Genomic DNA, 24978 nt, shown 5'->3' with positions numbered 1-24978 from the left:
GCCCCTTTTTTGTTTCTCTCCAATTTTTTTTTTGGCCGGATGGATGTCTGATAGATGTCAAAAACCATCATCATGCTTAACATTCTTAAAAAGAAGAAAAAAATGAAAGACTTGCACTTATATAGCGCCTTTCACGGCCTCAGGACGCCCCAAAGCGCATTACAGCTAATGAATTGTAGTCACTGTTGTAATGTAGGAAACGCGGCAGCCAATTGTGCACAGCAAGCTCCCACAAACAACAATGTGACGATGGCCAGATATTCTAATTTTTAGTAATGTTGATTGAGGGATAAATATTGACCAGGACACAGGGATAACTCCCCTGCTCTTCTACGCAATGGTGCCATGGGATATTTTGCGTCCACCTGCGAGAGCAGACAGGGGCCTCAGCTTAATGTCTCATCCGAAAGATGGCGCCTCCGACAGTGCAGCACTCCCTCAGCACTGCACTGGAGTGTCAGCCTAGATTTTTGTGCTCAAGTCTCTGGAGCGGGACTTGAACCCACAACCTTCATGACTCAGAAGCGAGAGTCCTACCCACTGAGCCACGGCTAACACTCAAGCCCTGGAGAATTTCACACAGCCTGATAGGAAGTATGCACGCTGGCCTCTGTAGAGGCACATCCCACTTATCTAACTCCAGAGGATTAGACACAAGATGGCAACAGTCAAGGCCCAAAAGTGTGCACGAGGAATTTAACCAACTAAAACTGCACAGCTTACCAGCAAACAGAATTTGTGGGCTTCTTGCTGCTTGTTCACACTACCCATTAGGCCATTGGTTTATAGGGTTATCAGGAGTTGATTGGGTAACATTACAGGCCCAGTGACAGCTTTATCCTTCCAACAACAACAACAATTTGCATTTATATAGCCCCTTTAAGAACATTGGGAGCAGTTTAGGATTCAACAAAGGAGGACAAAGGGATTAATTAAGAAAGGGAAAATAGAATATGAGAGTAAGCTTACAGGGAACATAAAAACTGACTGTAAAAGCTTTTATAGATATGTGAAGAGAAAAAGATTGGTGAAGTCAAGCGTAGGTCCCTTGCAGTCAGAATCAGGGGAATTTATAATGGGGAACAAAGGAATGGCAGACCAACTAAATACATATTTTGGTTCTGTCTTCACAAAGGAGGACACAAATAACCTCCCAGAGATGCCGGGGAACATAGGGTCTGATGAAAGGGTGGAACTGAAAGAAATCAGTATTTGTAGGGAAATGGTGTTAGGAAAATTGATGGGACTGAAGGCCGATAAATCCCCAGGGCCTGATAATCTACATCCCAGGGTACTTAAGGAAGTGGCCCTAGAAATAGTAGATGCATTGCTGGTCATCTTCCAGAACTCGATAGACTCTGGAACAGTACCCATGGATTGGAGGGTAGCTAATGTTACCCCACTATTCAAAAAAGGTGGTAGAGAAAAAGCGGGGAATTATAGACTGGTAAGCCTGACATCGGTAGTGGGGAAAATGCTAGAGTCCATTATAAAAGATGTAATAGCAGAGCACTTGGAAAGCAGTGACAAGATCGGACAAAGTCAACATGGATTTACAAAAGGTAAATCATGCTTGACTAATCTACTGGAATTTTTTGAGGATGTAACTGGTAAAATAGATAAGGGAGAACCAGTGGATGTGGTATATTTGGACTTTCAGAAGGCTTTCGATAAGGTCCCACGTAAGAGATTAGCGTGCAAAATTAAGGCACATGGGATTGGGGGCAAGGTATTGACTTGGATAGAGAACTGGTTGGCGGACAGAAAGCAAAGAGTTGGAATAAATGGGTCGTTTTCCGAGTGGCAGGTAGTGACTAGTGGGGTACCGCAAGGATCGGTCCTAGGACCCCAGCTGTTCACAATATATATTAATGATCTGGACGAGGGAATTGGATGTAATATCTTCAAATTTGCAGACGACACAAAGCTGGGTATGCTGTGAGGAGGATGTCGTGAAACTCCAGTACGATTTGGACAGGTTGGGTGATTAGGCAGAAACGTGGCAAATGCACTATAATGTGGATAAATGTGAGGTTATCCACTTTGGTGGCAAATACAGGAAGGCAGATTATTATTTGAATGGCAATAGATTGGGAGAAGGGGAAGTGCAAAGAGACCTGGGTGTTCTTGTGCACCAGTCGCTGAAGGTAAGCATGCAGGTGCAGCAGGCGGTTAAGAAGGCAAATGGTATGTTGGCCTTCGTAGCAAGAGGGTTCGAGTACAGGAACAAGGATGTCTTGCTACAGTTGTACAGGGCCTTGGTGAGACCACACCTTGAGTATTGTGTGCAGTTTTGGTCGCCCTACCTGAGGAAGGACATTCTTGCCATGGAAGGAGTGCAGCGAAGATTCACCAGGCTGATATCTGGGATGGCAGGAATGACGTATGAGGAGAGATTGTGTCGATTGGGCTTATACTCACTGGAGTTTAGAAGATTGAGAGGGGATCTCATCGAAACCAATAAAATTCTGTCAGGCCTGGACAGACTAGATGCAGGAAGGATGTTTCTGATGGCCGGGGAGTCCAGAACCAGGGGTCATAGTTTAAGGATAAGGGGTAAGCCATTTAGGACTGAAATGAAGAGGAATTTCTTCACCCAGAGAGTGGTGAACCTGTGGAATTCTCTGCCACAGAAGGCAGTGGAGGCCAGTTCATTAAATATATTCAAGAAAGAGTTGGATATATTTCTTAAGGCAAAAGGGATCAAGGGATATGGGGAGAAGGCAGGGACAGGGTACTGAATTTGGATGATCAGCCATGATCTCATTGAATGGCGGAGCAAGCTTGAAGGGCCGAATGGCCTACTCCTGCTCCTATCTTCTATGTTTCTATGTTTCTATGTTTCTATAAGGGCATAAGAAATAGGAGCAGGAGTTGGCCATACAGCCCTTCGAGCCTGCTCCGCCATTCAATAAGATCATGGCTGATCATCGACCTCAACTCCACTTTCCCGCCCGATCTCCATATCCCTTGATTCCCCTAGAGTCCAAAAATCTATCGATCCCAGTCTTGAATATGCTCAAAGACTCAGCATTCAGCCCTCTGGGGCAGAGAATTCCAAAGATTCACAACCCTCTGAGTGAAGAAATTCCTCTTCGTCTTGGTCTTAAATGGCTGACCCCTTATCCTGAGACTATGCCCCTTAGTTCTAGACACTCCAGCCAGGGGAAACAACCTCTCAGCATCTACCCTGTCAATCCCCTTCAGAATCTTACGATAGCAAAATACTGCAGATGCTGGAAATCCGAAGTAACAACAGAAAATGCTGGAAAAACTCAGCAGGCCAGGCAACATCCGTGGAGAGAAAATAGAGTCAATGTTTCTGGTCAAACCCTTTGTCAAGACTGGAAAGGCACAGGAAATGAAATAGATTAAAAGGCCGGGCTGGGAGAGAACAAAAGAGAAGTGAAGGGACATTAAGAGGTATTCAAAACCAGACGAGATGGTGATAGGACTAGTGGAGACAAAAGACGGCTCTAGATTAGGTGTGAAATGCGCTGGCAGAATGAGAGACAGCTGCCATGTGGGAGAGAAAAAAAAGCGGGGGGTGGGGGGAAAGGGCCAAAACAAAGGTGTGGATAAAAAATAAGTAAAAATGTAATGGGGGCCGAGGTTATGATCTGAAATTGTTGAACTCGATATTGAGTCCGGAAGGCTGTAAAGTGCCTAATCGGAAGATGAGGTGCTGTTCCTCGAATTTACACTGAGCTTCCGTGGAACAATGCAAGAGCCCGAGTACAGTGAGGTCTGAGTGGGAATGGGGCGGTGAATTAAAATGACAGGCGACCGGAAGCTCGGGGTCATCCTTACGGACTGAACGGAGGTGTTCCGCAAAGCGGTCACCCAATCTGCGTTTGGTCTCCCCAATGTAGAGGAGACCACATCGTGAGCAGCGAATACAGTATAACTATCAGTCCTCAGCAAAGGCCTGAGCTTCATCCTCTTACGTCCCCACCTCAATGAATTTCGAGCTCGGCACGATGTTGAGCTCTTTTTCCGCCGCCTTCGTCTCCGTGCCCACTTCTCTGGCCAGGAGTCTTCCCCCCGCACGGCTGACCCTTTCTCCCGCTTTCAGAATTCTCTTTCTACCTGGACCCCTCCCCCTGGCCTCTTACCCTCTCTAGATCTTTTCATCGCTAACTGCCGCCGTGACATCGGCCGTCTCCATTTCTCTGCTCCCCTCACTCACCCCAACCTACCTCCCTCTGAACTTGCAGCACTCCATTCTCTTAGATCCAACCTTGACATTGTCATTAAACCTGCTGACAAGGGTGGTGCTGTTGTTGTTTGGCGCACCAACCTCTACCTAGCGGAAGCTGAATGCCAACTCTCCGACACCGCCTCCTACCTCCACCTGGACCATGACCCCACTAAGAACATCAAACCACCATTTCCAAGACTGTCACTGACCTCATCTCCTCTGGAGATCTTCCCCCCGCGGCCACCAACCTCATAGTTCCCCAACCCCGCACAGCCCGCTTCTACCTCCTTTCCAAGATCCACAAACAGGACTGTCCTGATAGACCCATCGTTTCAGCCTGTTCTTGCCCCACCGAACTTATCTCTTCCTATCTCGACTCTATCTTTTCTCCCCTTGTCCAGTCTCTTCCCACCTACATCACGACTCTTCGGACGCCCTCCGCCACTTTAACAGTTTCCAGTTTCCTGGCCCCAACCGCCTCCTTTTCACCATGGACGTACAATCCCTCTACACCTCCATCCCCCACCAGGATGGCCTGAGGGCGCTCCGCTTCTTCCTTGAACAGAGGCCTGACCAGTCCCCATCCACCACCACCCTCCTCCGCCTGGCTGAACTTGTTCTCACATTGAACAACTTCTCCTTTGACTCCACCCATTTCCTCCAAATCAAAGGTGTTGCTATGGGTACCCGCATGGGTCCTAGCTATGCCTGCCTTTTCGTGGGATATGTGGAACACTCTTTGTTCCAATTCTACTTGGGTCCCCTCCCTCACCTCTTTTTCCGGTACATTGATGACTGTATCGGTGCCGTTTCCTGCTCTCGCCCTGAACTGGACAATTTCATTCACTTTGCCTCCAATTTCCACCCTTCCCTCACCTTCACATGGTCCATCTCCGACTCTTCCCTTCCTCGACTTCTCCGTCTCCATCTCTGGGGATAGGTTGTTGACCAACATTCACTACAAGCCCACTGACTCCCACAGCTACCTGGACTACACTTCCTCCCACCCCGCCTCCTGTAAGGACTCCATTCCATTCTTCCAATTTCTCCATCTCCGCCGCATCTGCTCCGATGATGCCACCTTCCACACCAGTGCTTCCGACATGTCTTCCTTTTTCCTCAACCGAGAATTCCCCTCTACCGTGGTTGACACGGCCCTCGACCGTGTTCGTTCTATCTCCCGCACTTCTGCCCTCACCTCTGCCCCTCCCTCCCGGAACCACAATAGGGTTCCCCTTGTCCTCACCTTTCACCCCACGAGCCTCCACATTCAACGGATCATCCTCCGCCATTTCCACCACCTCCAAAGTGATCCCACCACCAAACGCATCTTCCCCTCCCCTCCCCTTTCAGCATTCCGTAGGGACCGCTCCCTTCGAGACACCCTAGTCCACTCCTCTATCACCCCCAGCACCCCTTCCCCTTCGCCCGGCACCTTCCCGTGCAAGCGCAGGAGATGCAACACCTGCCCTTATACCTCCTCCCTTCCCACTGTCCAGGGCCCCAAACATCCCTTCCAGGTGAAACAGCGATTTACTTGTACTTTTTGCAATCTAGTATACTGTATTCGCTGCTCACGATGTGGTCTCCTCTACATTGGGGAGACCAAACGCAGATTGGGTGACCGCTTTGTGGAACACCTCCGTTCAGTCTGTAAGGATGACCGCGAGCTTCCGGTCGCCTGTCATTTTAATTCACCGCCCCATTCCCACTCAGACCTCACTGTACTCGGGCTCTTGCATTGTTCCACGGAAGCTCAGCGTAAACTCGAGGAACAGCACCTCATCTTCCGATTAGGCACTTTATAGCCTTCCGGACTCAATATCGAGTTCAACCATTTCAGATTATAACCTCGGCCCCCATTACATTTTTACTTATTTTTTATCCACACCTTTGTTTTGCCCCCCCCCCTTTTTTCTCTCTCCCACATGGCAGCTGTCTCCCATTCTGCCAGCGCATTTCACACCTAATCTAGAGCCGTCTTTTGTCTCCACTAGTCCTATCACCATCTCGTCTCGTTTTGAATGCCTCTTAATGTCTCTTCACTTCTCTTTTGTTCTCTCCCAGCCCGGCCTTTTAATCTATTTCATTTCCTGTGCCTTTCCAGTCTTGACAAAGGGTTAGACCCGAAACGTTGACTCTATTTTCTCTCCACTGATGTTGCCTGGCCTGCTGAGTTTTTCCAGCATTTTCTGATGTTACTTCAGAATCTTGTATGTTTCCAGGAGATCACCTCTCATTCTTCTAAACTCCAGAGAGTATTGGCCCATTCTACACAATCTCTCATCATAGGACAGCCCTCTCATCCAAGGAATCAATCTAGTGAACCTTTGTTGCACTGCCTCCAAGGCAAGTATATCCTTCCTTAGATAAGGAGACCAAAACTGTGCACAGTAATCCAGGTGTGGTCTCACCAAGGCCGTGCACAATTGTAGCAAGACTCCCTTACTCTTATACTCCAACCCCCTTGCAATAAAGGCCAACATGTAATTTGCCTTCCTTATTGCTTGCTGTACCTGCATGCTAGCTTTCTGTGTTTCTTGCACGAGGACACCCAAGTCGCTCTGAACACCAACATTTGAAAGTTTCTCACCATTTAAAAAATATTGTTTTTTTTCTATTCTTCCTATCAAAGTGAATAACCTCACATTTCCCTACATTATACTCCATCTGCCACCTTACTGCCCATTCACTTAGTCTATCTATATCCCTTTGCAGACAATGCATTGCTCCTGATCCATAAAGGGGGGGTTGCCCCTTTAAGACAATGCACAATTCCTGCTCCAGGGAAGTGGGTGCATGCCCCTTTAAGGCAATGCATTGCTCCTGCTCCAGGAAGGTGGGTGCATGCCCCTTTAAGACAATGTATTGCTTCTGCACCAGGAAGGATTGTGTGTGCCCCTTTAAGACAATACATTGCTCGTGCTGCATAAAGATGGGTGTGCCCCTTTAAGACAATACATTGCTCGTGTTGCATAAAGATGGGAGTGTCCCTTTAAGACAATGCATTGCTCCTGATCCGTGAGAGTGCCTGCATGCCCCTTTAAGGCGATCCGCTTTGGCTTGCCCGTCGACACTCACATCCGCGTTGCCTAGGTGCGGGCTCGGCGATTGGCGGATCGGGCTGTCCATCACGGCGCCCGGCGACCAACCTGGAAGCGAAAGGTTGCCCAGGGCCCGGGGATGAAGGCGAGTGATTGACAGGCGCGGGGCTGTCACTCATCTGGGGATCGGTGCAACAACAAAGGCGCTGAGCAGCCCCCCCCCCACTGATCCAGGTACCCGCTGGTGCTGGGCAGCCAGCCCGAGTCAGTGCAGTCCTTGCAAGCACCTCCAGGTTGTCTCCGCTGGCAGTGAATATCCCATCCAAAAAAAGAGCAACATTCAGGTAACTTTGTAGCGATGATCGAAACCCACTTCCTCTTCTCCCTTCCCCTTGTAGTGAGCAGCCGCTTGGCTGGCAAGAGACACCCCTCTCAGTGCCACAATGTATTGCTGAGGGAGCTGCAAAGTTTTCATTGTGCAGGGCGTATTTTTGTTTGTGTTAAAATGTTCAATGTTCATCTCTAAAGGTTGGGGGGTGGTGGTTCAGCCTGGGCTCAGTGGGTAGCACTCTGCCCCACTGAGTCAGCACAGGTCGTGGGTTCGAGCCCCTCTCCGGAGACTTGCACCCCATAATCCAGGCTGACACTCCCAGCGCAGTACTGAGGGAGCTGTTGCACTGTCAGAGGGGTCGCCTTTTGGATGTGACGTTAAACTGAGGCCCCGTCTGCCCTCACAGGCGGACGTAAAAGATCCCACGGCACTATTTCGAAGAAGAGCGGGTTGCGGGGCGGGGGGAGTCCTCCCCGGTGTCCTGGGCCAACATTTAACCCTCAAACGGATGATCTGGTCATTTATTTCATTGTGGGAGCTCGCTGTGCGCAAATTGGCTGCCAGGTTTCCTACATTACAACAGTGACTACACTTCAAAAACAATACTTAACATAAGAACATAAGAAATAGGAGCAGGAGTAGGTCATTTGGCCCCTCGAGCCTGTTCCGCCATTCAATAAGAGCATGGCTGATCCTCTACCTTATCTCCACCTTCCTGCACTATCCTCATATTCCTTGATTCCCTTAATATCCAAAAATGTATCGACCTCTGTCTTGAATATACTCAACGACTGAGCCTCCACAGTCCTCTGGGGTAGAGAATTCCAAAGTAGAGAATTCCAAAGATTCACCACCTTCAGTGAAGAAATTTCTCCTCATCTCAGTCCTAAATGGCCGACCCCTTATTCTGAGACTGTGACCCCTTGTTCTAGACTCCCCAGCCAGGGGGAACATCCTCTCTGCATCTACCCTGTCAAGCCCTGTAAGAATTTTGTATATTTCAATGAGACCACCTCTCATTCTTCTAAACTCGAGAGAATATAGGCCTAAATAACAACAGAAAATGCTGGAAAAACTCAGCAAGTCAGGCAACATCCGTGGAGAGAAATGCAGTATTTTGCTATCGAATATAGGCCTAGTCTACTCAATCTGTCCTCATAGGACAATCCCCCCATCCCAGGAACCAGTCTGGTGAACCTTCATTGCACTCCCTCTGTGGCAAGTATATCCTTCCTTAGGTAAGGAGACCAAAACTGTACACAATACTCCAGGTGTGGCCTCACCAGGGCCCTATATAATTGCAGTAAGACGTCTTTACTCTTATACTCAAATCCTCTTGTAATAAAGGCCAACAATCATTTGTTTTCCTAATTGCTTGCTGTACCTGCATGTTAACTTTCAGTGATTCATGTACAAGGACACCCAGATCCCTCTGAACACCAACATTTCCCAATCTCTCACCATTTAAAAAATACTCTGCTGTTATATTTTTCCTACCAAAGTGGATAACTCCACATTTCTCCACATTATATTCCATTTGCCATGTTCTTGCCCACTCACTTAGCTTGTCTATATCCCCTTGAAGCCTCTTTGCATCCTCCTCACAACTTACATTCCCACATGGCTTTGTATCATCAGCAAACTTGGATATATTACATTTGGTCCCCTCATCCAAATCATTGATATAGACTGTGAATAGCTGAGGCCCAAGCACCGACCCTTGCGGTACCCCACTAGTTACAGCCTGCCAACCCGAAAATGACCCATTTATTCCTACTCTCTGTTTTCTGTCTGTTAACCAATCCTCAATCCATGCTAGTATATTACCCCAATTCCATGAGCCCTAATTTTGTTTAATAACTTCTTGTGTGGCACCTTATTGAATGCCTTCTGAAAATCTAAATACACTACATCCACTGGTTCCCCCTTATCTATTCTGCTAGTTACAACCTCAAAAAACTCTTAACAGATTCGTCAAACACAATTTCACTTTCATAATTCCGTGTTGACTCTGCCCAATCCTATTATTATTTTCTAAGTGCCCTGTTACCACAACCTTAATAATAGATTCTAGCATTTTCCCCACTATTGATGTCAGGCTAACTGGTCTGTCGTTCCCCGTTTTCTCTCTCCCTCCTTTCTTAAATCGTGGGGTTACATCTGCTACCTTCCAATCCGCGGGAACAGTTCTAGAATTAATGGAATTTTGGAAAATGACAACCAATGCATCCACCATCTCTATAGCCATCTCTTTCAAAACCCAAGGATGTAGGGTTTTGAAATGCATCCACCATCTCAACCAATGCAACCAATGCATCCACCATCTCTATAGCCATCTCTTTCAAAACCCTAGGATGTAGGCCATCAGGTCCAGGGGATTTATCGGCTTTCAGTCCCACTAATTTCTCCAGTACTATTTTTTTACTAATACTAATTTCTTTCAGTTCCTCATTCTCACTAGACCCTTGGTTGTCCACTATTTCCGGGAAGTTTTTTGCGTCTTCTTCCGTGAAGACAGACACAAAGGGCAGGATTTTCATTGGGCCGTGGAGGCGGGATTGGAGGCGTGTGGGGGGTTAAAATCCCGAAATCGGGGGGCACGAACTCATCCCGCCCCCAACCCGTCTCCATGCCAGTTTCAAAGGAGGCGGATACCCGACCTGTGCTGGGAGCTGCCTCCCCGAGACGGGAAGGGGATTAGTGCCAATTAACTGCCTGTTAACAGGTAGTTAACAGGCAGCTTTTAGCCTAATCCCTATTTTTATTGGTGAAGTGTGAGATTCCCGACATCTCCAAACCACGCCAAGTTAGCGAGGCGGGCTGTCGGGATGAAGGGCTTGGAGGGGTCGAGATGTCCGGTGTTCAGGTGAATGATGGGTGCATGAGTGCAGAGGTAAGTGTGTTTGGTGTGTGTAAAGTGTTTAAAGAAGTTTTAATTACATTTACTTACCTTTACAGCCTTCCTTCCTTCAGGTCTCGGGAGTCCCTCATCTCACCGGCACAGAAAGCAGAATGGCCGCAATCTGTCAAAATCTGCAGCATTCAGCTTTCTGTTCCGGAGAGATCTCTAAATCATCCTGAGAGGAAGGAATTAACCTGGAGTACAGATTGTCAGTGTTTGACAGCTTCAAAGAGCTGTCAAACGCTGATATTTCATCTGTCAAAAGCTCTTGACAGATGAAATATCAATCTGTGACGTCACCTGTTGCCGGGTGGCCCTTAATTGGCCTGCTGAGCTCGCTGGGCGGGCTTAACAAGGTCAATCAAGTCAAAATCGCGTGGGTTGGCCACAACTCGATGGAGGCGGGACTACAACCCCAAAAGTTTTCATCCCGCCTCCTACACGCCTCCTCAATGAAAATCCAGCCCAAAGTATTTGTTTAATTTCTCTGCTATTTCCCCATTATAATTTCTCCTGTCTCAGCCTGCAAGGGATCCACATTTACTTTCACTAATCTTTTCCTTTTTACATACCTATAGAAGTTTTTACAGTCTGTTTTTATGTCTCTCACTAGTTTACTCTCATTCTATTTTCCCTTTCTTTATCAATTTCTTGGTCTTCCTTTGCTGAATTCTAAAATCCTCCCAATCCTCAGGCTAACTACTCTTTTTGGCAACATTATAAGCCTCTTCCTTTGACCTAATACCATCTTTAACTTCTCTTGTTAGCCACGGTTGGACCACTTTTCCTGTGGGGTTTTTGTGCCTTAAAGCAATGTATATTTGTTGTAAATTATGTATTAATTCTTTAAATGCTAGCCATTGCTTAATTGGCTGTAAAACGGTTTGGGATGCCCTGAGGTTGTGAAAGGCACCATATAAATGCAAAACTTCCTTTCTTACTGAATTTACATGTCACGTTTTGAAGTTTTGTCATGGTTAATTTAGGCTAGGATATTGTATCAGTATTTTCATTTTGTTTCCCAAAATTGTGACCTCAACCTCAACAGAAATTGCCGTTGATTTTAAAATAATTGAGACTCAAATGATGTCTAAAAGAATTGTCTGCAGTGGTCACAGCCTCGCCTGTATTACAGGGCTGAAATTACTCCTCTGGGATCTACCCCACTCCTTGTAGTTGCTTCTCATTGGTGGCAGACTGTTAGTTGGCGTGTGACCATTTGTAGCCTGTTACAAATACGCACACAATGTTCTCGCTCAGGCCAACATCCTCAGCATCAAAGCTTTGACCACGCTCGATCAGCTCCGATGGACGGCCCACATCGTCCGCATGCCCGATACGAGACTCCCAAAACAAGCGCTCTACTCGGAGCTCCGACACGGCAAGAGAGCCCCAGGTGGGCAGAGGAAACGCTTCAAGGACACCCTCAAAGCCTCCTTGAAAAAGTGCAACATCCCCACCGACACCTGGGAATCCCTGGCCCAAGACCGCACAAATTGGAGGAGAAACATCCGGGAAGGCGCCGAACACCTCGAGTCTCTTTGCCGGGAGCAAGCAGAAGGAGCGTACAGTGGAAGGAGCGCACGTCAACCCAAGCACCCCACCCACCCGCTCCCTCCAACCACCATGTGACATCTGCCCCACCTGTGACAGAGACTGTAGGTCCCGCATTGAACTCATCAGTCACCTGAGAACTCATTTTTAATGTGGAAGCAAGTCATCCTCTGTTCCGAGGGACTGCCTAAGAAGAAAGAAGAAGAAGATTTGTAGCCCAATAACTTGGGTGAGATTGACCCAGTGGTGAACTTAAACCTGTACAGAACATTCTATGAAGTAAACTCCTAGTGCACTCAACTTGGCAGGGCCATTCATTCTGATGCATGTTCTTTCTTTAATATATGTTGCAGTGATCCAGTGACGATGTTCCTTTAATGCTTTTGAAAGTTGAACCTTTGTCCCGAGACCTTCTCTCCATTGCTTCCCCCTCTCCCCCCCCCAGATCAGTTTTGGAGTCTGTCGTGTGGAAACCTATCAAGTTTAAACCATACTGTGCAATCCACACCAGTAAGAAAAACTGGAAAGGCTTGAACTCTGAAACAGGAACAGGAAATGCTGGAAATATGCAACAGTCCAGTCAGCATCTGGAAAAGGGAAAATTCAGGTTATGATGCGTCAGTTGTGCGACCCTTCATCGGACTGAAGGTTTAGATTTGTGCCCGTTATCAGTCTACTGAAGCTGCGCATACCCGAAAGGCTATAATCGGCTTTTTGTACACCTCCACAATCTCTGTGTGCTTGATTTATGGAGTGCAAGCTCTCTTCCTATAGGGATGCAAATGGGAACAGTGGTTATGATCTGAAATTGTTGAACTCGATGTTGAGTCCAGAAGGCTGTAAAATGCAAACATTGTGTGAAGCATTTGGGTTGTGCTGGCAATGTGCTATATAAATGTAAGTATATGTGGGGGTATATGTGAACAAATCGTTGAAGGTGGCAGGGCAGGTTGAGAAAGCGGTTAAAAAAGTATACGGGATACTGGGCTTTATAAATAGAGGCGTAGGGCTGGATTTTCATTGAGAAGTCTGGTTGGAGGCGGGACTACAACTTTCGGGGTTGTATTCCCGCCTCTATTGAGATGCGGCCAATCCACGCGATTTTAACTTGATTGATCTTGTTGAGCCCGCTCAGCAGGCCAATTAAGGGCCACCCGGCAACAGGTGATGTCACAGACTGAAATGTCATCTGTCAAGAGATTTTGACAGATGAAATATCAGCGTTTCACATCTGTTTGAAGCTGTCAAACACTGACAGTCTTACTTCTAACCTGAGTCCTTCTCCACAGACTCAAATCTCTCCTGCACAGAAAACTGCAGACTGTCACTTTTGACAGTTCGCAGCCATTCTGCTTTCTGTGCCAGTTAGATGATGGACTCCCGGGACCTAAAGGAAGGAAGGCTGTAAAGGTAAGAAAAGGTCATTTACACTCCTTTAATCACTTTAGACTCACCAAACACACTTACCTTTGCACTCATGCACCCATCACTCACCTGAACACCGACATCTCGACCCCTCCAAGTCCTTCAACCCGACGGCCCGCCTCCTCTAACTTGGCGTGGTTTGGAGCCGTCGGGAATCCCACAGTTCAACCTTAAAAATAGGGATTAGGCTAAAAACTGCCTGTTAACTACCTGTTAACAGGCAGTTAATTGGCACTAATTCCTTCCTGCCTCGGGTCGGCGGGTCCCAGTGCGGGGCGGGTACCCGCCTCCTTTGAAACTTACATGGAGGTGGGTTGGGGTTGGGATGGGGTCGGGACCCCCGATTTCGGGATTTTAACCCCCCGCACGCCTCCAAACCCGACTCCACGGCACAATGAAAATCCTGCCCATAGAGTACAAAAGCAAGGAAGTTATGATGAACCTTTATCAAACACTGGTTCGGTCTCAACTGGAGTATTGTGTCCAATTCTGGGCACCGCTCTTTAGGAAGGATGTGAAGGCCTTAGAGAGAGTGCAGAAAAGATTTACAAGAATGGTTCCAGGGATGAGGGACTTCAGTTACGTGGATAGACTGGAGAAGCTGGGGTTGTTCTCCTTGGAGCAGAGAAGATTGAGAGGAGATTTGATAGAGGTGTTCAAAATCATGAGGGATCTGGACAGAGTAGATAGAGAGAAACTGTTCCCATTGGCGGAAGGGTCGAGAACCAGAGGACGCAGATTTAAGGTGATTGGCAAAAGTACCAAAGGTGGCATGAGGAAAAACTTTTTTACGCAGCGAGTGGTTAGGATCTGGAATGCACTGCCTGAAAGGGTGGTGGAGGCAGATTCAAGCGTGGCTTTCAAAAGGGAATTGGATAAGTACCTGAAGGAAAAAAATTTGCAGGGCTACGGGGAAAGGGCGGGGGAGTGGGACTAGCTGAAGTGCTCTTGCAGAGAGCCGGCACGGGCTCGACGGGCCGAATGGCCTCCTTCTGTGCTGTAACCATTCTATGATTCCATGAACATACAGATTAAAAAAGTGTCCATGGTGAGAAATAGGTGGAAGTCCAGTGATGCGGGCATTATTTTATTGCTATAGAGCATTTTGTTCTTCTTGAAGGCCTAGAAAGGAGCTGCAACAGCACTTTATTGCTTATTTCAAATGTTGTTTCTAATTGGAGTTAGTTGTTCCAAAGGAATTATTCATGCTAAATTAATTTTTCACAGGCCTGCAAAAATGCTGTGAAGTGAATTGTGAGGAAACGACTTACTAAGAGGAACTAGAGGAGCCAGCTCTGGAGCGAGCAGTGACTCACACACGATGAGCCAAAATGAACTGCCCACTGTGCTTATGTTTCTACGACTCTACACAGGCTGAATTCGAAAACCGCTTAGTAAAGCAGTGTTACTGAGGCACACAATGAATCTGTTGGACTAGGGAGGGGTGGAATGCAGGTGTCAAACTTAGTGGAGAATAGAGACCGCTTTTGATTTTATGTGGTACATATTGGGGTAGGGTAGGCTCTTGCACAACTTCTGCATATATGTTAACGTATCAGACTAACAAAGGCTGAACAATAGTTTCAAAGAGGCTGACTCTACATGTGACACGTGAAAACAATTGGTTACACTGACAGTGCAGTGGAATGTTGGCTGCTCTGGAGTGGGGCCCGGTGTCCCTCAACCAACATCACTAAAACAACAGATTATCCAGTCATTATGGGACCTTATGGTGCACAAATGGGCTACATTACAACAGTGACTACACTTCAAAAGTACTTCATTTGCTGTAAAGGGCTTTAGGACCTCCTGAGGTTGTGAAAGGCGCTATATAAATGCAAGGTCTTTCCTTCTTTCTTACTTTCTTACTTTCTTTCGCTCTTTCCTTCTTTCCTTCTTTCTTTCTTTCTTTCTTTCTTTCTTTCCTTCTTTCTTTCCTTCTTTCTTTTCTTTCCTTCTTTCCTTCTTTCCTTCCTTCCATACGCTCGACCCCTGGGCCTGGCCGCAGGAGAACTTTGCCGAGCCAAGGTGCATTCTGGGCAGGGCTGGGGCGGGGTGGGAAGTTTAAATCCCGCACTGACTTTTGCCAGCTGATGTTTGGTGTGAAACATTGACGGGCGGCATGCATGCTTCTATCAACTGGTTCCATAGCAGTATTAAAAGAAAAAAAAGAAAGACTTGCATTTATATAGCGCCTTTCACGACCACCGGACATCTCAAAGCGCTTTACAGCCAATGAAGTACTTTTTTTGAAGTGGAGTCACTGTTGTAATGTGGGAAAGGCAGCAGCCAATTTGCGCACAGCAAGCTCCCACAAACAGCAATGTGATAATGACCAGATAATCTGTTTTTTTATGTTGGTTGAGGGATAAATATTGGCCAGGACACCGGGGGATATTGTGAGAGATGCGCCCAGCTACCCATCCAGTCAGAGGATGTGGGTTTACAATGGAGGTGGATGGGGAGTAACGGGGAATTAAATATAAATGTAAAACGAAGCCAACAGTAATAACAGAGATAATCCAACAATGTATTGAGTACTTTCCGCAAAATTTAGTTCCCCATTTTAACATTCCAGTTGAGGCTTGCTTCCTGTTTGACTGAGTTCCAAATAGATGGAAAGGTGTGTCTGCTCCACCTCGGAGTATAAAGCAGTCGCTGCTTCTTCTTCCGTATGGTAGTAGCAAATCAAATGTCAATATCTAAGTCAGACATCTGGGCCAAAACCTCCGGTGTAACAGCGCGGATATCTTGTAGGCTGCCTGCGAATTTCCTCTGAGGGCAGCGCTCAATGATGTGCTCCAGGGTCTGTTTAGGAGCTCTCTTACCGAGCTTTTGGTTACTTGTCCTAATATCTCCTCCTTTGGCTCGGTTTCAATTTGCTTTATAACGGTTCTGTGAAGCACCTTGGGACTTTTTTTTACTATGTTAAAGACACGATATAAATGAAAATTGTTGTGAAAACTGGGGGATTTCAGACAATGGAAAAGGGAGGGTTTTAAAAAAAAAATAACAGCCAGGTACTAAAACGGTATGTGGTTTACTGTTTCAAAAGAGCAGCTTATTGTATCAGAACTCAACCCAGTTGGTGAATTGGAATAGTTTGCTTCTTATTTCAATTCCATGCCAAGCATTGTAAACCATCTGAAGATGTAATTGGGAGGATTAGAGTCATAGGGCTGGATTTTCATTGAGGAGGCGGGTAGGAGGCGGGACGACAACTTTTGGGGTTGTAGTCCCGCCTCCATCGAGTTCTAGCCAACCCACGCGATTTTAACTTGATTGACCTTGTTGAGCCCGCCCAGTGGGCTCAGCAGGCCAATTAAGGGCCACCCGGCAACAGGTGATGTCACAGATTGATATTTCATCTGTCAAGACCTTTTGACAGATGAAATATCAGCGTTTGACAGCTGTTTGAAGCTGTCAAACACTGACAATCTGTACTCCAGGTTAATTCCTTCCTCTCAGGATGATTTAGAGATCTCTCCGGAACAGAAAGCTGAATGCTGCAATTTTTGACAGCTCGCGGCCATTCTGCTTTCTGTGCCGGTGAGATGAGGGACTCCAGAGACCTGAAGGAAGGAAGGCTGTAAAGGTAAGTAAAACCTCTTTGAACACTTCCCTCTGCACTCATGTACCCATCACTCATCTGAACACCGGACATTTCGACCCCTCCAAGCCCTTCAGCCTGACGGCCCGCCTCGCTAACTTGGCGTGGTTTGGAGCCGTCGGGAATCCCACACGTCAAGAATGAAAATAAGGTTTAGGCTAAAAACTGCCTGTTAACTAGCACTAATCCCCTTCCTGCCTCGGGGAGGCGGGTCCTAGTGCAGGTCAGGTACCCACCTCTTTTGAAACTGGCATGGAGGCGGGTTGGGTTCGTGCCCCCTGATTTTGGGATTTTAACCCCCCACACGCCTCCAATCCCGCATGAAAATCCTGCCCATAGAGTCACAGAAGGAGGCCATTCGGCCCATCGCGTCCGTGCCATAGCTGACGGGGCCTTAGTTTAACATTGCATCTGAAAGGTGGCACCTTCGACAGTGTAGCACTCCCTGAGCACTGCACTGGGATGCCAGCCTAGATTTTTATGCTTAAGTCTCTGGAGTGGGACTTGAACCCACGACCTTCTGAGCCAGAGGTGAGGATGCTACCAACTGAGCCACAGCTGACACATTGTTAAAAGAACATTTTAAAGCTATGTACATATGTTCTAATGTCCTTAAGATCATAGATTTCAGACAGATACGCGGCCTTTGCGGAACTTCCACACTTCCTACTTCCTTCGTGTGAGGAGAGAGCAGAGGACATGCTTTGACATTGTTCCTTACCCCTCCAGCAGTGTATTGTGGTTAGTGAACTATGGGACAAGAAGAACAAAAAAAAAAATCTCGCTCCCTCATGTACGTAAAAACGAAATGAGAAGGTTTTTGTATCTAGCAGTTGAGAGTGTTTGTGAAAAGATCCGTTACAGTGAGCTTTTTGCTGTCTTTCGGATGAGACGTTAAACCGAGGACCTGTCTGCCCTCTCGGGTGGACGAAAAAGATTCCACGACGCTATTCAGAGAAGAGCAGGGGAGTTCTCCCCGGTGTCCTGGCTGATATTTATCACTCAACCAACATCTAAAAGAACAGATTACCTGGTTATTAGCTCATTGCTGTTCGTGGGATCTTGTGTGTAAACTGGCTGCCACCTTTCCCTACACTGCAACAGTGACTGCACTTCAAAAGTATTATGTTGGCTGTAAAGCACTTTGGGACGTCCTAAGGTCATGTAAAGCGCTGTATAAATACAAGTTCTTCCTGTCTTTCATCTTTCAATAAACCACAGTTGAAACCGCTTTTAAAACAGTATATAAGAACGAGACTCCATTTGAGCTCAGAAGTCTGTGAACAGCTGTACAGTATAGTTTGAGAACATAAAGGGCTCGAATTTCCAAACCCCGTGGAGGTGGCTTTGGAGGCGGGAGTGGGGGGAATATTGCAGAAGCGGAAGGCACGAACCCTTCCCGCCCCCAACCCGCCTCCATGCCCGTTTCCCAGGAGGCGGGTACCCGACCTGTGCTGGGAGCCGCCTCCCCGAGGTGGGAAGGGGATTAGTGCCAATTAACTGCCTGTTAACAGGTAGTTAACAGGCAGTTTTTGGCCTAATCCCTATTTTTAGCCCTGAAGTGTGGGCTGTCCGATGCCTCCAAACTACGCCAAGTTAGCGAGGCGGACCGTCGGGCTGAAGGGCTTGGAAGGTTTGAGATGTCCAGTGTTCAGGTGAGTGATGGGTGCATGAGTGCAGAGGTAAGTGTGTTTGGTGTGTGTAAAGTGTTTAAATAAGTTTTACTCACCTTTATTTACTAATGCAGGCTTCCTTCCTTCAGGTCTCGGGAGTCCCTCATCTCACCGGCACAGAAAGCAGAATGGCTGCGAGCTGTCAAAAGTTGCAGCATTCAGCTTTCTGTTCTGGAGAGATTTCTAACTGAGTCTGTGGAGAAGGGCTCAAGTTAGAAGTCAGATTGTCAGTGTTTGACAGCTTCACAGAGCTGTCAAACGCTGATATTTCATCTGTCAAAAGCTCTTGACAGATGAAATGTCAATCTCTGACGTCACCAGTAACCAACTGTCCCTTAATTGGCCTGCTGAGCCCGCTGGGCAGGCTCAACAAGGTCAATCAAGGGAAAATCGCGTGGGTTGGCCACAAATCGATGGAGGCGGGACTACAACCCAAAAAGTGGGAGTCCCGCCTCCATCACGTCCCCTTTGACAAAATCCAGCCCAAAGTGTGCTAAAAGAGTGAAACTCCCAAGGATGATGTTAGAAAAACAACTTGCATTTAACACAGTAAAACATCCCAAGGCGCTTCACAAGAGCATTGTCCAACAAAATTTGACACCAAGTCACATTAGGAGATATTAGGACAGATGGCCAAAAGCTTGGACAAAGAGGGAGGTTTTAAAGAGCGTCTTAAAAGAGGAGAAACAGGTGGAGAGGTTTAGGGAGGGATTTCCAGAGCTCAGGGTCTAGGCAGCTGAAGGCACGGCTGCCAATGGTGGAGCGCAGAGATCCCGGAGGGTTGTAGGGCTGGAGGTGGTTACACAGATAGGGAGGGAGGGGCGAGGCCACACAGGGATTGAAAACAAGGATGAGAATTTTAAAATCCAGGTGTTGCCGGACCGGGAGCCAATGTAGGTCAGCTAGCACATGGGGTGATGGGTGAACGGGACTTGGTGCGAGTTAGGACACGGGGCAGCAGAGCTTTGGATGAGCTCAAGTTTGTGTAGGGTGGAAGATATGGGAGGCTGGCCAGGAGAGCCAGGGATCTAGAGCTAACAAAGGCATGGATGAGCGTTTCAGCAGCAGATGAGCTGAGGCAGGGGTGGCGTCGGGCGATGTTGCAGTTGTGGAAGTAGGTGGTCTTTGTGATGGAGCCGCTATGTGGTCGGAAACTCATCTTGGGGTCAAATACGACACCAAGGTTGCGAATGGCCTGATTCAGCCTCAGACAGTTGCCAGGGAGAGGGATGGAGGTACCGAAAGGTACAAGAGGGATGGAGTCTGCACACAGAATTGTCTTTTCACAGCCTGATCCCCATCCTACCCTGAGTTTGGACTTTTATTCCAAAATTGTATCTCTCTGCATTGTACATAAACTAACTTTACTCTTCCTCCCCCTCCCCCTCTCTGTTTCCAGGAAAATCACTAAAACCATGACTTCGAAAGTACAGTTGTTGTGTTGGGGTCATACAAATTTGGGGCAGCTCGGACTGGGCGACGTACATGAGAACATAGTTGCCCGACCAAGGACTTCTTCATTCTTCAGCAGTAAAACTGTGCGGGAAGTGGCCTGCGGGAGATACCACACAGCTTTCGTTCTACAAGATGGAAGTGTATACACGTGTGGCTCAAACATCTGGGGACAACTGGGCCACGAGAAAGCGGGATACAGTCCAGGTAACAACTACGGAAGTGCGCGCCCAGTGTTTCGGCCTCTACACTGTGTGTCTCAGTGTGCTTTCAGAAATCAGACAGGAACAGCGATTGAACGCTGATAGTTTTGTGATATGTGTCTGTTTGGTTACCACATGCCTCAGGGTAAAGACTAGATAGAAATGGAGCATTTCAAACGCTCCAGAAATAATCATTTTCTCCCAGGCCAGTTGGTATAATCGGAGTGTCTCGTTACTGCAGCTGTTTAAGTGCCTTGGGATGTTTTACTAAGTTAAAGGCGCTATATAAATACAAGTTGTTGTTATTTGCCCACTTGGCACCCATGAAACCAGTGCTTGATTCCCTGATCCTTGTTTTCAAAACCCTCGCCCCCTCCCTATCTCTGCAACCTCCTCCAGCCCCACGACCCTCTGAGACCTCTGTGCTCCTTAATTCTGGTCTCTTGAGCATCCCCGATTTTAATCGCCCCACCATTGGCGGCTGTGCCTTCAGCTGCCTGGGCACCAAGCTCTGGAATTCCCTCCCTAAACCTCTCCACCTCTCTACCTCTCTCCTCCTTTAAGACGCTCCTTAAAACCATACCTCTTTGACCAAGCTTTTGGTCACCTGCCCTAATATCTCCTTATGTGGCTCGGTGTCAAATTTTGTTTGATAATCGCTCCTGTGAAGCGCCTTGGGGCGTTTTACTATGTTAAAAGACGCTATATAAATACAAGTTGTTGTTGAAGCCTCTTTTAACTTGCCCTTGGAATAATGATATTTGGTGTTGGCTGGTTCTATTGGAGGCTTCCTGTGACCAGTGGGCACCCTGTGATAGACTGTTTCATCTCTGTGTGATTGCTCGGACAGTTGGAGCTTTCAAGACTGAGATGGATAAGTTTTTTGTCAGGTAAAGGTATCAAGGCATATGGAGCAAAGGCGGGCGAATGGAGTTGAGGTGCAGATGGGCCATGATCTCATTTAACGGTGGAACAGGCCCGAGGGGCTGAATGGCCTACTCCTGTTCCTATCTTCTTCCTGTTATACCTGACCGTTGTGGTAAACCACTGTTAACTCTGTACAGGTCCGGGCATGTCTCCGCCCCTGGCTCCACCCCTAAGCCCGGGTATAAAGGTGACTCACCACCCTTCCCCCGGGAGCTCTTAGGATGGATCCACTAGCAGAGGCATGCTCCAGTTCTTAGTCAATAAAAGCCTACTTCGTATAAGTTCAACTCGTAGTCTTTGGTGTTGTTGATAGTGCATCAACCGTACCGTAATCTACCTATCTATCGTATTAAAAGTTCAGTGTCTAGCACATGTCTGTCACGTCACAGCTCAGAAGTGTCATACTTAAGGACTGCGGAGTAAAATTTCTTCTTCACTGTCTGGGCAGTCATTTCGTGGACCGCGCTCCCGTTATGTGACATGCCCGATCTTCATTGCATTGATTTCAATGTAATCCGAATGGGCCGGGTTCTATAATGGGCAGGAAAGCCGCACAACCCACGCAGTGAAGATGAAGATCTCACCACCCCCCCCCCGCCCCCTGCTATCTGCAGGCAAAAATTTGAGATTGGGTGAAACGAGGATTTATCTGCCAGATTACCAATCAAGTATCCGATTGGCCAAATGTGTATGAAGCAAAAGTTGAATTCAGTCAATAACTTAGCCGTGGCTCAGTTGGCAGCACTCTCGCCTTCAAGAAGGAGTTAGATATATTTCTTAAGGCTATATTCAAGAAGGAGTTAGATATATTTCTTAAGGTTATATTCAAGAAGGAGTTAGATATATTTCTTGAGGCTAAGGGGATCAAGGGATATGGAGAGAAGGCAGGGACAGGGTACTGAATTTGGATGATCAGCCATGATCTCATTGAATGGTGGAGCAGGCTCGAGGGGCCAAATGGCCTACTCCCGCTTCTATCTTCTATGTTTCCAGACTGACACTCCAGTGCAGTACTGAGGAGTGCTACACTGTCGGAGGTGCCGTCTTTCAGATGAGTTGTTAAAACTGAGGCTCCGTCTGCTCTCTCAGGTGGACGTAAAAGATCTCGCGGCCCTATTTCGAAGAAGAGCAGGGGGAGTTCTCCCCGGTGAGCTAGCCAATATTTATCCCTCAACCAACATCACTAAAAACATTATCGCCAGCTACAGCAACTCAAGCTCCGGGTTTCGGAGCTTGAGCGGCGGCTGGAGTCACTGCGGTGCATCCGAGAGGCTGAGAGTTACGTGGATAGCATGTTTCTAGAGGTGGTCACCTCGCAGCTTAAGAGTATGCAGGCAGAAAGGGAATGGGTGACCGCCAGACAGAAGAGGAGGAACAGGCAGGCAGTGCAGGAGTCCCCGGAGTGCATCGCGCTCTCCAACCAGTATTCTGTTCAGACTACTGGTACGATGATGGTTCCTCTGGGGAGTGCAGCCAGAGTCAAGACCACGGCACCATGGGTGGCTCAGCTGCACGGGGTGGGGGGGGGGGGGGGAAAGAATTGAAGAGCAATAGTGGTAGGGGATTTGATAGTTTGGGGAGCAGACAGGCGTTTCTGCGGCCGTAGACGTGACTCCAGGATGGTATGTTGCCTCCCTGGTGCCAGGGTCTAGGATGTCACTGAGCGGCTGCAGGGCATTCTGAGGGGGGAGGGTGAACAGCCAGAGGTCCATATCGGTACCAATAACATATGCAGAAAGAGGGATGAGGTCCTGCAGGCAGCGTTTAGGGAGCTGGGAGAGAGATTAAAAAGCAGGACCTCAAAGGTAGTAATCTCCGGATTACTCCCAGTGCCACGTGCTAGTGAGTACAGGAATAGGAAGATAGAACAGATAAATGCATGGCTGGAGAGATGGTGCAGGAGGGAGGGCTTTAGATTCCTGAGGCATTGGGACTGTTTCTGGGGAAGGTGGGACCTGCACAAGCCGGACGGATTACACCGCAACAGAACTGGGACCAATATTCTCGCGGGGATGTTTGTTAGTTGGGGAGGGTTTAAACTAATTTGGCAGGGGGATGGGCACCAGCATATAGGAGTAGAAAAGAGGAATAAGGTGCATAAAAGAGTGAGTGTGTTGGATAGTACTAGAGAAGATAGTACTAGAGGCGGTAGTAGTACCATATTAGATAGGAGCAGACTAAGAAAGACTACGAAAAATTCAAAAATGGGTTTAGAATGCATGTACGTAAACGCACAAAGTGTAGTGAGTAAGGTTGGTGAGCTACAAGCACAATTAGCTGTGTGGCAATATGATGTTGTGGCAATAATGGAAACATGGCTTAAAAACGGTGAGGACTGGGCACTTAATATTCAAGGGTACAAGGTGTTCAGAAAAGATAGGGAAGGAAAAAAGGGAGGTGGGGTGGCAGTGCTGATTAAGGAAGACATTGTAGTGTTGGAAAGGGAGGACGTTCTTGAGGGGACAAGGACAGAATCCATTTGGTTAGAGTTGAGGAGCAAAAAAGGTATGATCACACTATTGGGGTTATTCTATAGGCCTTCAAATAGTGAGAGGGAGGTAGAGGAGCAAATTTGCTGGGAAATCGCAGAGATATGCAAGAGCTGTAGAGTGGTGATATTGGGGGACTTTAATTACCCAAATATCGATTGGGATAATTCTAGGGTAAAGGGAAAGGAGGGGGCGGAATTTCCTTGTCCAATATGTTCTTGGCCCAACTAGAAAGGAGGCATTGCTGGATCTGGTGCTGGGGAATGAGGTGGGCCAGGTCGACCAAGTGTCTGTGGGAGAACACTTGGGTACGAGTGATCATCGTATCATAAGATTTAGATTAGCAATGGAGAGGAGCAAGGAACAATTTAGAGTGGAACTTCTAAACTGGAATAGGGCTAACTTCAATGGGATGCGAAAGGATCTAGCCAGGGTAAAATGGAACCAAAGACTGACAGGAAAAACTGTAACGGAACAATGGGTGATCTTTAAGGAGGAGATGTTCCAAGTACAGGCTAGGTACATTCCAACAAGAGGGAAGGGTAAGGGAACCAAAGGAAGGGAGATAGAGAAGATGATGAAACAAAAATAGAGGGTGTATGATGCATGTCAGGTGAATTCTTCAAGGGAGAACCAGACCAAATACAATAAGTTGAGAGGGGATGTGAAGATGAAAATAAGATTGGCAAAGAGAGAATATGAGAGTAGAATGGTGGTTAACATAAAAGGGAACCCAAATATCTTCTACTGGCATGTAAACAATAAGCGGGTAGTAAGAGGCGCTCTCTGAGTATAGAAGTTTCTCCTGAATTCCCTATTGGATTATCTTATATTTATGGTCTCTAGTTTTGGACTCCCCCACAAGTGGAAACATCTTCTCTATGTCTAACCTATCAAACCCCTTCATAATTTTCAGGGCAAAGTCCTCCCACTGACATCGTGTGTAAAGAAGCCATAAGCAATTCAAAATTCGGAAGGCCATTGCTTTGTGAGTTCCCCCTTATAATCAAGGAGCACGGTTTTGCTTTTGATTGCCTTCCAAAGTAGTCATCCTTTTTGAAACGCTTGCTTCCTGCTTTCATCACATCTGTGCCGCACCTTGGCACAGCTCTTTTGCAATGCTGAGTTTCCACATTCTGTTACCCTGAGAAAATTGTTTTGGCATCT

General features: G+C 47.3%; 1 protein-coding gene across 4 annotated transcripts in view; it reads left to right on the top strand.

Annotated features, from left to right (window-relative positions):
• Window positions 1–7332: 7332 nt before the first annotated feature.
• LOC147122558 (putative E3 ubiquitin-protein ligase HERC3) overlaps window positions 7333–24978 on the top strand; it is a 106184-nt gene continuing 88538 nt past the window's right edge. The window contains exons 1-2 of one of the 4 annotated variants that reach the window (XM_086006726.1): window positions 7333–7589; window positions 20140–20399. In XM_086006726.1, the coding sequence (XP_085862852.1) occupies window positions 20156–20399 (244 nt within the window). In that variant the 5' untranslated portion in view covers window positions 7333–7589; window positions 20140–20155. Of the gene's footprint in view, window positions 7590–19166; window positions 20400–24978 lie in introns of those variants that run through there. The other 3 variants (XR_015080835.1, XM_086006717.1, XM_086006707.1) reach the window with 3 other exon arrangements.

Source organism: Somniosus microcephalus, chromosome 2 (assembly GCF_052327205.1).
Source record: "Somniosus microcephalus isolate GS21.2 chromosome 2, FLI_Smic_1.0, whole genome shotgun sequence".
Taxonomy (NCBI): domain Eukaryota; kingdom Metazoa; phylum Chordata; class Chondrichthyes; order Squaliformes; family Somniosidae; genus Somniosus; species Somniosus microcephalus.
Note: the sequence above shows the minus strand (reverse complement) of the source record. Positions and strands in the feature narration are given on the sequence as shown.